This window comes from Myotis brandtii, unplaced genomic scaffold, assembly GCF_000412655.1.
Source record: "Myotis brandtii unplaced genomic scaffold, ASM41265v1 scaffold321, whole genome shotgun sequence".
Classification (NCBI taxonomy): Eukaryota; Metazoa; Chordata; class Mammalia; order Chiroptera; family Vespertilionidae; genus Myotis; species Myotis brandtii.
The window spans coordinates 516,423-532,233 of record NW_005362314.1 but is presented as its reverse complement, the minus strand read 5'-3'; the positions used below and the strand labels follow the sequence as shown (position 1 = coordinate 532,233).

Sequence of the window (15,811 nt, the reverse complement as noted above, 5' to 3'; positions counted from 1 at the left end):
GCAGCCATTTTATCACTACGAGATTTGGAGAGTATTGCCCCCTCGTAGTCCCGACTTTGAAATAAATGTGACTCCTTAATTCGACTTCTTGAGGCATTCTTATGTGATTTGCGGGGTACATTACAACAAAATAAACTCAAACCCTCTACCAAAAGCAATGGAAGATCTTTGATCCAAGGGACAACTCACCCAAGTTCACCCAATGGGCGGGGAACTGACCCTTGCTGGATCCTAGCACCAAGTCTGGGTCCAATAGATGGTCCTGGGTGAGCTTCTTTGGAATCTTGCCGACTACGCCAAGTAATGTTAACATAAAAGCATTCAAACCTGTAAAGAATTTTTGTGAGTTATTTGAGCCAAACTGTCGACAATTGCTGGGAAGCAGTATCTCAACAGATTGGGATAATATGCTCCAGAGAATGGCGGTTTCTTCATCTGTTTTTATACATTGCAATCAAAGGAGGGGACCTAGGTGGGTTACGTGAAATCCATTGCTGATAGATTAGAGAGGTGGGAGAAAGCAAAGTGAGAGAAACCTCTGGGATTGGATAAAAAGTAAAATGATAGATACATACTTAGGTGAGTGCAGGATAGTCAACAATTAACATGCTAACAGTGAAGGAATTTGTGGTATCTGTCCTGGTGCCCAGGCACATTAGGTTGTGCCCCAAGGGGTCTAGAAAAAGGAAAGTTACAAGTTACCCAGACATTTCAAGGATATGTTATCATAGATGCAAAAAGACAATAGGCTCAGTTAAGGTAAAAATTGACCTCATCAGGGAAAATATCGGCTTTTAGTTAAAGCTTTAATTTCGGATCAGCCTTTGTGGTTACTTTAAGTCTGCAAGACTGCCATGCAGGCCTTCCCTGAGCTTGACAGGTTAGTTAGCCTGTGGCCTAACCACACCCCCCTCCCCCCCATCCACATGACTCTGGCAGGTTTGAGGAAGTGAGCAAGCCTTCCCTGAGGAGGGAAGCATCTGGTCCACAGTGATTGAAAAAGAAAAAACACACACATAAAAACCCAAAACTGCCACTTTCTCTCCAACTGGCTCCAGTCTATAGGCTCCAGGCTCTGCTGCAGCCAGAAGCCCTGCTGCCTTTCATGCCTAAATGATATGGGTGCTGTGAGTCTTGGCTTTGGTGCTCTGGGCTGTGTAGCCCAGCCTGGGTTCCTGGCCTCTATCTTCTGAGGAAACAGACTTTCCTGTAGTGAGGAGTTCCCTACTCCCTCTCATTTCACTGGCCTGCCGCCCCTGGTTGCTGGGTCAGCTCCTCTCGTGACTTCACCCTTCTTTGTGGTCTCCAAGTGTTTTCTGTCCTTCCTTGATATAATTCTCCCCCTCAGCTGGACCTCAGTTGGTAATTCCAGGTGAATGTTTTCCAATTTAGTTGTATTTCCAGTGTGGCTCCGGGACGAGGCGAATGACAGGTCTGCCTATTCAGCCGCCATGTTTTGGTCTCTATAGTATTTTCTTAGAATCCTTTGCATATATATGGTGTCAGTTGTCACTTTTCCACTTTCATTTCTGATTTTATTTACTTGGGTCTTCTCTATTTTTTTCTTGATAAATCTGGTTAAAATTTTATCAATTTTGTTTATCTTTCCAAAGTCCCAGGTCTTGCTTTCATTGATCTTTGGTATTGTTTTTTAAGACTATTTTATTTCTTCTCTGATCTTTATCATTACCTTTTTTCTACTCACTTTGGACTTTGTTTGTACTTCTTTTTCTAATTACTTCAGGTGTAAAGGTAGATTGAGAATTTTCTTATTTCTTGAGGTACGCCTTATGTTGCTATGAATTTCCCTCTTAGACCTATCTTTGCTGCATCCTATAAATTTGGAGTCATTGTGTTTTCATTATCATTTGTCTCAAGGTATTGTTTGATTTTTTTCCCTTGATCTCATTGTTAAGCCATTAAGGGTTTAGTAGCCTCTGTGGTTATTTAGCCTCCATGTTTTGTGTGTTTTTCAGTTTTATTCCTGTAGTTGATTTCTAGTTTTTACCATTGGGATCAGAGAAGATGCTTGATGTGATTTCAGTCTTCTTAAACTGATTGAGACTTGTTTTGTGGCCTAACATGTGATCTATCCTGCCAAATAATCCATGTGCACTTGAAAAGAATGTATATTCTGCTACCTTGGGATGAAAGATCCTAAAAATATCAATTAAATCCATTTGATCTAATGTATCATTTAAGGCCACTGTTTCCTTGTTGAATTTATGTCTGGGTATGCTGTCTTTTGTGGTCAATGGGTTGTTAAAGTCCCCTACTATGATTGTATTATTGTCAACCACTCCCTTAATGTTCATCAATATTTGCTTTATATATTTAGGTGCTCCTATGTTGGGTGTGTAAATGTTTAAAAGGGTTACATATCCTGTTGAGTTGATCATTATAAAATGTACGGTGTATATACATATACATATCTATCCTATCTAATAATAGACAAACATGGTAATTAACCGTAACTTCACTACCCTTCCCATTGGCTAATCAGTGAGATATGCAAATTAACTGCCAACCAAGATGGCGGCCGGCAGCCAGGCAGCTGAAGCGAACAGGAGGCTTGCTTGCTCCAGTGATGGAGGAAGCCAAGGTTCCTCGCCTGCTGCTGCCGGCCTCTGAGCTGCACTCTAAGAAACAATGTTGCAATTATAGAAGCTAAACAAACCCCAGGAACCTGCTTTCAGCCAGCCGGGCCTCAGAGCTGGAGTTGCAACAGTGTTTCAATTATAGAAGCCAAACAAACCCAGATATCTGCTTTCAGCAGCCAAGGCCTCAAGCGGGAGCCGAGCCTCAGAGCTAAAGCCGGCTCTTAGCTCCAGTGACAGCTGTAGAAGGTAAATAAATCCCAGAATAAAAAAAAAAAGAAAAAAAGGAGAGGTTGGGAGCTTCAGTCATCCGCCAGCCTGAAAACGGCCCTGAGCCCCTCACCCAGACTGGCCAGGCACCCCAGTGGGGACCCCCACCATGAAGGGGGTGTGATCAGCTGCAAACAGCCATCATCCCCTCATCCAGGCTGGCCAGGCACCCAAGCGGGACCCCCACCCTGATCCGGGACACCCTTCAGGGCAAACCAGCTGGCCCACACCCGTGCATCAGGCCTCTATCCTATATAGTAAAAGGGTAATATGCAAACTGACCCTAACAGCAGAAGGACTGGGAATGACTGGTCATTATGACACACACTGACCACCAGGGGGCAGACGCTCAATGCAGGAGCTGCCCTCTGGTGGTCAGGGTGCTCTCACATGGGAGGAGCTCTGCTCAGCCACAAGCCAGGCTGATGGCTGCCAGTACAGCGGTGGTGGTGGGAGCCTCTCCTGCCTCCTCAGCAGCACTAAGGATGTCTGACTGCAGTTTAGGCCTGCTCCCCGCTGGCAAGTGGACATCCCCCGAGGGCTGCCGGGCTGCCAGAGGGATGTGTGATTGCCATCTTAGGCCCAATCCCCCGGGGAGCGGGCCTAAGCCAGCAGGTGGTCATCCCCTGAGGGGTCCCAGACTGCGAGAGGGCACAGGCCGGGCTGAGGGACCCCCCTCCCCCCGGAGTGCACAAATTTTTGGGCACCGGGCCTCTAGTCTATATATAAAAGCCTAAGCGACCAGCTGACTGGTCGACTGGCCAGTAGATATGACGTGCACTGACTACCAGGGGGCAGACGCTCAACGTAGGAGCTGCTGAGCTGTGGTCACTTGGCATCGGCAGTTCTCGGGTGACACACTCAGAACCAGAGAGAAGGGAGCCCGATTCCGGGGTTCATCACCCGAGAACTGCCCTCTCGCAATCCAGGACCCCTCAGGGGATGTCGGAGAGCTGGTTTCAGCCCAATCCCCACAGGCCAGGCCGAGGGAACACATGGATTCGTGCATGGGGCCTCTAGTGTGTATATAAATATATACATATTTCAAACATGCCAAATTTTACACTTACATATGTGCAGTTTATTGTATGTCAGTTATACCTTAAAACTGTTTTTAAAATTGAGTGTGTATTTTGTATCTTTGCTTTTTGATTTAATTTTCGATTAATTCCTTTATATTTTGTTAGTCCACAGTGAAATAAAAACATTAAAATTTTATCTTTTGTGAGCACTGTTCTAAGGATTTGCATTGTTGGAAAGGTGGAGTCATAATATAGGGTGTCCCCCCAAAATATATACATACTTAACAGCTGATATTTCACTTAATTTTGAAAATGAACTATATGTTAATAAATACTGACTTTATAATCATTTAAAGTGTGTATACATTTTTTTGGGGACGCCCTGTAGATTTGATAAGTTAAAAATGCATGTAGTAAAAAAATAAATAAATGCATGTTGCCCAGCTGGAGTGGCTCAGTTGGTTGAGCATCGTCCTGATTTTATTCCTGGTCAGGGTACATGCCTGGGTTGTGGGTTTGATCCCCTGTTGGGGCACTTAGGGAAGGCAACTGATCAGTGTTTCTCTTTCACATGGATGACTCTCTCTCTCTTAGCATGTCCTCAGGTGAGGATTTAAAAAAATGCATGTTGAAATTTCTTGAATAATCATTAAAAAAAGAAAAAGCAGTATATATCTTGAAAACTAACCAAGGGCTAAAATGGAACAGGGAAAAAACACTCAATCCAAAAAAAAGGCAAGGAAAAAACACACAAACTAGTCAAGACAAATAGCACACAAGAACACTGGTGTCAGTGATGGCAGTAAATGTAAAGGACTAAATAGTCTAATCAAAATTTTATAAATGTTAGGCCATATTAAAATATGTTTACAAAGTAAAAATAGGGCACATAGGATATAGAAAATTTTGAAAGTAAAAGAATAGAATTATATTATGCAGCTACTAAACAAAAGGAAGCTGATATAGCTATATTAATGGGGGAGATGTTTCAAGACTGACATTATTTATGGAAATAACATTGATCAATTAATTTAGATAAAGAGATAATGTTACCAAGAACAAAATAATTAGAAATTTGTATACTCCCATTAATGTGGCCTCAAAATAGTAAAACAATAGGCAAAATATGATAAAACTGCAAGGAGAAATAGAAACATATACAATCGGTGCGAGGTATTAAAACTACTTTCTACCACCCTGGTTGATTTGGCTCAGTGGTTATAGTGTCGGCCCATGGACCGAAGAGTTGTGTGTTTGATTTCTGGTCAAGGGCACATTCCTCGGTTGCAAGTTCCCAGTCCCAGTAGGGGTGTGTGTGGGAGGCAACTAATTGATGTGTTTCTCTCTCGATGATGTTTCTCTCTCTCTTTCTCCCCCTCTTCCCTCCCTTCTACTCTCTCTAGAAATCAATGGAAAAAATATCCTTAGGTGAGGATTTAAAAAAACACAAAACTACTTTCTATCAAATTCATAGACCAAGAAGACAACAAAATCAAGATATAAAAGATATGAATAAAAATATAACAAATTTGAAATAATGGACATATGTAAGATACTATATCCAACAATTGTCAATTATATATTTTTTTTTGAACAAAGTACAATAGTTACAACAATTGACCATATCCCGGGACATAAAGCCAGCTTCAACAAATTTCAAAGGGTAGAAACCTTTCAGAAAATGTTTTCTGACCACAAGAAAATAAGCTAGAAATTTGTAATATTCCATAACTAGACAATTTCCCAATGTTTGGAAATTAAGCAACATGCTTTAAAAAACACTAGGCCTAAAAGGAAGTCACAAAACAAAAATAATAAAATATTTGGAATGGAATGGTAATAAATGTATGAAATATCAAAATTTTAGGGGTACAGCTTAAGCAGTGCTTACAGGGAAATTTATAGCCATAAATGCATAGAATTAAAAAGAAAGGTTGAAAATCAGTGATCTAAGTGTTCATTTAAAGATACTAGAAGAATGTTAGTTGAACTAAAGCATTGGTAACTTTCATGCACTGTGGGGCAGTCACACCCTGTCTTGGTATATTTTTATGTGTACTTGAGGTTGGACTGTCTTGGGGCAGCCCCCACATGGCACAATGTGGAAGTCTCACTCTGACAGGCCAGCACTTCCTGGACCCTGCCTGTGTAGTCTCTACCTGGTCATGAATGGATGTGAAAGCTTATACATAGGAGAGTTGAGGAGGTAAGCAAAGACCGTCTAGGAGAGTGGTTCTCAACCTTCCTAATGCCGCGACCCTTTAATACAGTTCCTCATATTGTGGTGACCCCCAATTTCATTCTTACAAATTGAACATAATTAAAGCATAGTGATTAATCACAAAAACAATATGTAATTATATATGTGTTTTCCTATGGTCTTAGGCGACCCCTGTGAAAGGGTTGTTCGACCCCCAGAGGGGTCGCGACCCACAGGTTGAGAACCGCTGGTCTAGGACATGTATAATTTGGGGTGTGCATACAAATATTTAGATATAAAATCATGGGAGTATGGATTATGAGTAATATCACAAGACTGAAGAAACAACTCTGTGGAACCATGAGGTATAGAGGGTAAGTTACTGGCCACGTGGCCTCTAAGGCAGGATATGACCATGGCTTAGCTGCTCTGTGCCTGTGAGTCAGGGACTTACACAGTGCACAGAGGAGGGGGTGGTGGCCAGAACCTCTGCAATCAAATAATTTAGCTCCTCTTAACCATCTGTCCACATCTTCAGAAAGCACAGATTGGGTTTTCCTTACCACTTCCTGTGTAACCCAGACCTGTTTTCTAAAGGAACCTTTCTGACCTATCTGGTTATGAATAACCTTTGCAAACATTTCATCTCAGCCACTTCTGCTTACTCAACTGACCTTCCTCCCCTACTCCGAATACACACACACACACACACACACACACACACACACACACTTCCTGTTTTCTGGTGTAAAGGACAACTGTACTATGAAAACAGAGTCCAAACAAATTACAATGAACAAGATGAGAAATCTTGTGCATCCCAAAGCCACCTGCAGCCCCCGTCCAAACTAGTATGATTTCTTGGTACATGTCATTGGCCTCCTCCTTGGCTGGGGAATTTTGCACCCTTCAGCCTTCCTTCTCCCCAACACCTGTATTAAAGAGGGCCAGAGCAAATGGACTTGTCTTTTATAGGCAGGGTTACCAAATTAAAATACAGGATTCTCAGTTAAATTTGAATTTCAGAGAAACAACAAAAATTTTTAGTATAAAAATGGAACATATACTAAACATTATTTGTTATTCTCTGAAATTCAAGTTTAACACAACATCTAGTATTTTTCCAGGAAGCCCTAACTATAGCAGAGAAGGCGATATAATTGGGGAGGAGGAAGTGTCTGGAGAGTCTTCATCTCCTCTCTGAACTAAAGGTTTCCTTGGGAGCTGTGGGATTACTCAAGTCACCTGGAGAGCTGACTCCATGTGCAGCTGGGAGAGGGATGGGTCCCTCTGGCTGCCTCTCACCCTTCACTGGTCCCCTCCTCACCTCTTGGCCTTTTGAGGGCAGTACATCCTTCCATCTGCTCAAGTCCAAGCTGGGGATGGGGACAAGTGTCATCGAGGTAAGAAACAACACAAGCACGATGTGCAAAAACACAGATGTTTGACTTTAATAAGTTATAAAATCAAAGAACCAAATTTTACTATACAGAAAACAGATGTATTGTTTGCTGTGATCAGTAAGATAAAATGTGATTGGAGTTCAGCACCGTGATGATTTTTTTGTGCTGGCTGCCTGTCACACAGGAGTACACAGTCACCTGATAGGCTTTTCTATTGAGCACCATTTATACACTCCAAACAAAGAAACAAGCAAAAAAACAAAAACAAAAAAATAAAACTTAAAATACAAATGAAATGCTTATATGTGAAATTCCATGGGTTTTCCAAAAGCAATATATCAGAGAGCCAGGTCCCAAAATGCTAGCACAAGTCTCCCTGTGAACATAAAGTGATCCCCGAGTCCCTCAGCTGGTTTTTTTAGAATTGTGGACAGAGAACATCTGAATCACACATGGTGTTATGAAACTCAGCTAGAATAGCTGTGTGGCCTTCCCCACGAGGCAGGAGCTTTGAACACAGGGCTGGCCGGCTGGCCGGCCGGACACTGGCTCTGGAAGCTCAGCACTGTTGCTAAGCCTGCTCTCCAACTGTCCCAAGCTCAGTGATTTTCAGTTTTTCAGAGCTGCATAGACTGCATTCCTTGGGGAGAGACCTCTGAGGACTACTTACTTCTGGAGAACTCTGGATATATGGTCCAAGGCACTGAGTATGGCATGTTAGGACATGGCCTTGCTGGCATACAGCTTCCAGAGCACATCTCTCTCCCTCTAGCCAAAGACAGGTACCCATGGCAATGTCCCAGCTAGGGGCTCTCCAAGGACTTCCAGCCCCAAGATATGTAGTCCCACTTTGCCAGGATCTGGGAGTGGACCTTTCTGATTCTGAGGCCCCAGGCTGGGTAAACTGAGTAATACTCTCTGGACAGGGTTAATCACCCCAAACTTCCTTTACATCATTCCAAGACAGACCCAAGCAAGAACTGCCCAGTCTTTCAGGCCGTGACTAATACCAGCTGCCATGAGAGAAAGCAGAGGGACCCATTTCCTAATTATAATGACAGGATTGTGAAAGTACTGTATACCACACCTTACTAGAGAAGAAGTGATACTATGAGAGATGTTCAAAACGTTTTCTCCAGTTTAGTTCTTAGGAGTCAGCAAACTCCTTTAGACATTGCACAGTGTCTGAGCATGTGTGGGGCATGGTGGCAGAAAGAGAGGGCAGCTATGCCAGGGGACAGAAAGGCTGGTCATCACCCAGTTGGACAGTTAAGCATCATCCCAGATACGGTTCTCACTATGTCCTACACCCTTTCTTTGTCCCTTAGGCTACCCACACAGACACACTCACACACATGCACAGATTCACACACACAGACTTAGCACCTCAAAACTCAATATAAAGTTGCTGTCATGGTGCTTTCTTGAGCCTCAGTATTTTTGTCCATATAATGGGGACTTAAACAAAAAAGAGTTCTCTAAGATCTGACTGGCAGGAATAAAAAGGCTCTAGAACTCTTGTGGGTATGAAAAGCCTAAGAATTATGTGTTAAGGGAGGCCCAGCTAAGGAGCTAATGTGCCCCCCAGGTCTTATAATTTTGGGAAATTTAAGCTGCATGTTAATATCTATGCAGGGAGAGGTAAAAATTAGCCATTGTTGTCCCACCCATCCCCACCCACTCCCTTCTTATTTTTCACTCATTCACATCTTGCTCACAAAGCACCATTCTGCCGAAATAGAAACTGTTACTGTTTGGAAGGAGCAAAAGATACAGCGGGCTCTCCCTACCTCCCACCCAATGCCTCCCATCAGAGGACAGATCTGGCAGTTCCCTATTGAAACTTCTAAGGGATGAAAGTGGGGCAGGGCTGGGGGGCTGGAAGGCTCCAATAGGGCAGGCCTATCCCCCACAAGCAAGACTGGTGTTCAGAAGCATACCCAAGCCTAAAAAGTCCATCGTAGGTCCCTCAGGCATGACCATCCTGGTGGCAGCACTCCCACCCCTCTGGGAGAGACAGCCTTGACCACTCACTGGACTTCCCAGCACAGCGCATGCCTGTCAGCCTTCCCATGCACTTGTGGAAGGGGAGAGCCCCTCTGGGGAGCTGCAGGGCCGAGGCCAGGCTGGCCAGATGGGACAAGCAAGGCCAGGGTTCATGGAGAGGAGAGAGACCTGGGAGTGCACCCCACTGGCTTATCTCGCAGAAAACGTGACCCCCTTTTTAGATCAATCCTCAAGCCAGAGTTAAAAGATTCCCGGGACTTTCCTAGGAAGAAATGGGCAGCGTCACAGCTCAGACATAGCTGAGATAGCACAGCTGGTGAGCACCAAGTGGGTCAGATGGCTTCCCCTAAGTCCTTAATTGGCCAGGCTATGTCAGGCCATGCCTGAGACCAGAGGCTGCAGCCTGGCGGCCCTACACCCTGACAGCCTCCCAGCCTCCTCAGAGTATTTTGAGCTGATCTTTAAAGACAGAATTTTCACACGAAATCTAGACTTCTAGTGAAAAAGCATGCTATCTGGCAGCAGGCCAGTTCTCACAGAGGCAGTAATGCTAGACACTCAGCAGCTCTCAGGTTGGTCCTGGTCCCCAGCTGCCACCACACTCATCCTCACCACCTGCCTGGCATTGAAGGCACTGGAGTCCACAGCCTCAACCTCAATGTGCTCATCTTAGTGACTGGGAAGTTAGTGAATAAATCATTGTTTCCTAAGAGTCCCCATGGGGCTCGTGTCTAGGCCTGGGGATTAGAAGGACATGTCTTGTGTTTCTAGAAGGGTTGTCACCACTGGTTACTGCTCAGAAACGTGAGGCAAATGTCTTCTTTCTCCAAGTTATCCTCCCTCACTGACAAAGGATGTAGGCTCCACATTCCTCTCTACCCCAGTCCCACAGTTCAGGATTTGGAACATTCTGGGGCTGGGACACCCATGTGCTCTCCTTGTTGCCACATGTTCACAACCATATATATAATACACACATATCTATTTTTTATGTGATTCTCCCTCTGTTACCTCAAAACTTTTGGGACTCAGGAATTGTGACTTAATCACCATGACACAGGATTTGCCATCCCATGGAATATCTCTATAAGCAAGAAAAAAATGCTATTGATGCTACCTTTCCATTTTATTAGAACTATCCGAGGATCTCTTTCTTCCTCATCTCATCAATGAGCTCTTGGATCCTTTGGTTTCTGGTCTTCTCATATGGGCTTGGCCGTCGAGGGATTAGGTTGGGTGGCTGGACTTCATTGTTCAGACGATTGATTTTGTAGGGCACGTCAACAGCATTGGTTTCTGGGTGATCCTTAGTGGCATTGGTGCTGGAGGCATTGAGAGGCACCTCCAAGGGCGTGCCTGGCGCAGGCTGCACCTCCATGACTAGAGTGGGGACGGGGAGGGTGGGCATGAGCTCCTCAATGTCATTATGCTTCCCGGGCGGTGGCCTTGCCCTGTCATCCACATCAGTGAGGTTGTCATGCAGGTTACAGGACTTGCAGCACAGTTTGTTGTAGCCTGGGATGGAGCAATAACGAGACAGGACTTCCATCCTACAGAACATTGACTTGTCGCCTTGGCAGCGGCCCTCTGAAAGAGAAAAGTGGGACAAATAACCGAAGGACAAGATAAGGGAAATGTTGTGTTCCTACAGGGAGCAGCTTGCTGCAGGAGACATTTGAAAGAGCCCAGAGACAGTGCACAGGCAAGAGAGCTCACACGGAAAGTCTATGTGGTTTCCATGTCAGAGGAGTGCCTGACCTGCCCTGGATGCAGCCACACATGCTGTGAGCAATGGTCCCCTCCTCCAAGCAGGCCCCAGCTGAGTCTAGATTTTTCACTGTCCCTTAGAGTTTGAGACAAAAATGAGACCTGTCTGTACATGGGGGGGGGGGGGGGGGGGGTGGTACGCATGGGAGCCAGCCAATTGATGTGGCTCTTTCACATCGATGTTTCCCTCTCTCTCCTCTCTCTCACTACCCCTCCCTTCCACTCTCTCTAAAATCAATGGAAGAAGTATCCTCTAGTGAGGATTAACAAAAAATGAAATAAAAAATAAAAACGCCCCACTTTAAATCTGAGCCCTTCCTGACCCAAAGCCCCCCGGGACCTGAGGCAGGCTGCAGAGGGACTAGGAGCCGGGAAGGTGGAGTGATTCCAACTCATTTTAAAGAGTGGGACTTCACCAGATCTTTACATGTGACATCTCTGTGGTAATGGTTGACTCTACAATAATCTATAATCAGTAACTATAACAAAATTAAACCCAAAAGAACCAATTCCTAAAACCTGATAGAGCAAACCCAGAGCCTTGGCTGTGGCCTCACCACACTCCTCACATTTGTTCCAATCCTCACCAAACTCCCCAGATGATCATTGTTTCTGAAAAGTGCCTAAAGGGAAATTTAAAATGTGGGTTTTCTTCCATTTGCTTTAACTTACCTGAGAGCTTCGAGTCCTGCTCCATCTACCCCATTGCCCTGCTGCACTGCGCTTCTAGCCATTTCTCAAGCAAACGGCTCCATAACTTGATGCCTTCACATACGCAAATCCTTCTGCCCAGCACATCCTTCCCTGTCCTTCCTGCCAGGACATTGGTCATCCATAGTCCAGCTTGCATGGGGAGCCTGACTCTCCTTGGAGGCCACATTGTCTCTCTTTCCCCATGCGGCTGCCTTCTCCCTAGCCTAGCTCCAACTCTGTCTGCAGCTAGATTGAGTCAACCCATCCAACTCCTCTTGTTTTCTCGCCCCCCTCACTCTCTGTGTTCTTTCTAAATTCCCATTTCTCTTCCTTTCCCCCTACCACTGCATTTCACATACAACACAAATATTGAGGTGATTTACAAAAATTCATTCAATATGAAGGAATGAGTAATATCACAGGGGGCATTTGATCTTATAAATTCTTGATTACTAACCTCAATGGGCCCCACTCTGCCTACTTGTTTCTCTGCTCAGACACTCTGCTTTCCACAGTGAGGCCCACAACCTTTCCCATACAAACCTCTGCTGTGACCTCTCTTCCCTCACTCTCCTTAGTTGACCTCATCTCCTACTGAGAGGGAGGAAGGAGGGGAGGAAGGGCAGCCATGGGATGGGAACCACATCTACAGATTCACTCTGTGCACTAATATACAGATTATCTACACCTATATCTGCAGCCATGCCAGCCCATCCAAACTTTCTGCCACAGCAGACAGGCAGGCCCCTCCATTCAGGATTCCTGGTTCTGACATTCATCTGCTGTGTGGCCACTGCTCAAGCCTGTAATTTTCCCTATAGGCTGGTGACCACTTAGTTGGACACTAACCCCAAACTCCCCAAGGTTTAGATTCATGGATACAACTTCCTACTAGACATCCCCTAACCCCAACAGTCCCTAAGCTGCCTGAGAATTCACACATGCAGCCCAAACCCACAGCCTCTGCTGGTACCGTCTATCTCAGAGAATGTCTTTCAGGCACACACCCCATCCAGCCATTTCCAAGCCCATTAGCATTTCCTCCTACACCCTCTCGGATATGTGCATGCTCTCTTCCCTCTCACCTCCACACACTGTGGCCACACTGTGGTTAAAGCCACCTTTCTGCCTGCTTATCTACAATCAGAATGTTTTTCAACTGGAAATGTGACCATGTCATTGTCCTGAGTGAAGCCCCTGCTTTGCCCCTTGTTTTCTGAGTGAAGAGCTGTCCCCATCACCTCTCTGGTTTCCCTCAGGCCTTGGACCTCCTTCTCTGTTTGGGGCTCCTTCTGGCCACAGAGCCTTTGCACATACTGAGCCTCTCGCCTCCAGCTGCCCTCTTCTTCTCCTCTAGTCTCAAATGAAACACATCTTCTCAGACAAGTATTGCCTACCTCCCTTAGGAGGTTAAATCCCACTGGTGTGTGGTCTCCTGGTGTCACAAGTCTCCCCTTCTCAGCACTTCATCCCAGTTGGTAAGCTCACATTTAATTGTCAGGTAAAGTGACAAATGTGTGACTTGTTCATTATCCTGTAAGCACCAAATGGCAGAGGCCCAAGCTATAGTTGAATGCCCCCTTTATCCAAGAGCCTAGAAGAGTGAATGAAAGAAGGAGTAAAGGTACAAATGTAAGCAATATAAATGTGAATAACGGAGGAAGTCCAGAACAGGAAATTTATGCATTTTATAATAGCAACTTTACAGGCAAGAACACATAGAGGCACCTACTAACCAGAGGTGGAACCAATTTGGGTCCTGAGCATCTAAGTGGCCAAACTAGGGAGGAAGCATGACTGGCTTCAGGACCCACAGTGCGAAGAGATAAACACAGATCGGCTGATCAAGAACAGCCCTGGTCTTCCTAACCTTGAGATTGAGCAACAGGCTCACAACGTGGAGGGAGAAAGACAGACAGGTGGTTGAGGGCCGAGGGTTGATTCCAGAAATCAAGTTAGAAGATCCAGAGATGTTGCTTTCAGGTTTTAAAATTGATAGATGAAATCGTACACAGATGTCCAAAATATGAGACAGATGAAATCAGAGTAGTCTTGTTTGAAACCCACTGGATGGGAGGGACTCAGAGTCCCTCTCCCTTCCTTCCCCCTCCCTGGTCACTGCCCCTTTTTGGCAGGTGAACTGTGTGAAAAACACTGGTCACAGACCTCAGGAAGACCCAATGGTCAGCTGGGGACTGGGGAGGGGCAGAGGCACAGATGAGGAGGGAGCCTGGCCTGGCAGCACTGCTGGGAGTGGGGCCACTCCTGCCACACAGCATGCCCTCTCCTGTCACTAGAGCCTTTTTCTTCACTCCTAGCAAGGTTGGTATTAAGCATCTTCCCTCACTTGTGTCCCACTAGGCTGGAATCCTAAGAAGCAGACATCACATCAGTCTAAGCCAGGGGTTGGCTAACTACGTCCTCGGGCCAAGTCAGTCCCTCCAACTGGTTTGGTAAATAAGGTTTTACTGGAACAGGCATGCCATTCACTTATTATCTACAGCTGCTTTCTCACTTCAAAGGCAGAGTTGAGTAGTTGTGGGGGAGACCACATGTCCCCCAATGTTATCTGGCCATTTAGAGTAAAAGTTTGCTGACTTCTGGTCAAGTGCTTGGCAGTGTCCTTAGTGCCCGGGTCAGAGCTTGACACAGAAAGCACTTGGCAACTGTTGCTGAGTGAATGGACACATTGGGATGAGCCATCCATTTCCCTGACACAAATAGGCTGATGACAGCGGGGGCCAGGCTCCCCCCAGGGTGCCTCCCTTCTACCTGGCTTAAATATTGGACTTCTGGGTCTGATTTCCTTTGAATACTTGGCTGCATTGCTTTAACTTTTTAAAAATTAAAATAAGTCAATGAATGTATAAATAATTGAGAAAGCTACTGGCCAAGAGCTTGGCTATGCTAATATCAGCCTAGATTAATTTCAAAAGAATCATTACCCATCACCCTTAAAAGGATATGAATGGTTGTGGGTTTTTAAGTAGCATCTCTGAGCACTGAGACAAAGAAGAGGAAATTATACCACCAAAGGCTGAGCGACATGTACTGAGGCACTGACTGGCCCAGGATTATAACTTCAGTTTCCCAACACTCCATCCTCAGCCATTTCCAGCAGCAGCAACGCACGGCAAGACCTACTGCCTTCCAGTGAACAAACTGGTGAGAATAAACCCATTGTCACAAGTTGAAGTCTGTGTGCCATTCCCACAGTCTTGGCTGTATCTGAATTAATAACCTGTGTGATTATTTGCTTAGTAGTTTTCTCCTTTAAATTACCTCATTTTTCAACTTAAATTTTATTTTAGAAGAAAATTTTACACTACTATTCATGTCAAACTATTGTGGTAAATAAGGTACAAAGAGAAGTTGTAGGTCTTCTTAAGTCAATTTATAAGTCCAATTTTAATTCCTCAAATTCCAGGGAGAGACTGACCAACCCTGTTATAAGTGAAGGCAAAGGCTCAGGTGACAGGAGAGGGCATTGCTATGTGGCCTGAGTTGGAAAGAAATGAGCAAGCGTGAGAGATGCCCCCGAGGTGGTCGTGGAGGACAGTAAGGACGAGGATCCGCTGCTGCGTGTACTCAGGCCACATTTTTTTTTAAATTAATTAAATCTTCATTGTTCAGATTATTACATTTGTTCCTCTTTTTTCCCGACATAACTTCCCTCCACCCAGTTCCCACCCCACCTTCCTCCCTCACTCCCCACCCACTATCCTCATCCATAGGTGCGCGATTTTTGTCCAGTCTCTTCCCGCATCCCCCTCACCCCTTTCCCCCACAAGGATAGCCAGTCCACTCCCTTTCTATGCCCCTGATTCTATTATAATCACCAGTTCATTCTGT

The 15,811-nt window shown here is 45.1% G+C and overlaps 1 protein-coding gene across 1 annotated transcript in view; it reads right to left on the bottom strand.

The window, feature by feature from the left end:
- Positions 1-7,516: 7,516 nt before the first annotated feature.
- Positions 7,517-15,811, bottom strand: part of ADAMTS2 (ADAM metallopeptidase with thrombospondin type 1 motif, 2) — a 284,941-nt gene continuing 276,646 nt past the window's right edge. Inside the window, exon 22 of the mRNA XM_005870719.2 lies at positions 7,517-11,086. Coding sequence (XP_005870781.1) covers positions 10,635-11,086 — 452 coding nt within the window. The 3' untranslated portion in view covers positions 7,517-10,634. The remainder of the gene's footprint in view (positions 11,087-15,811) is intronic.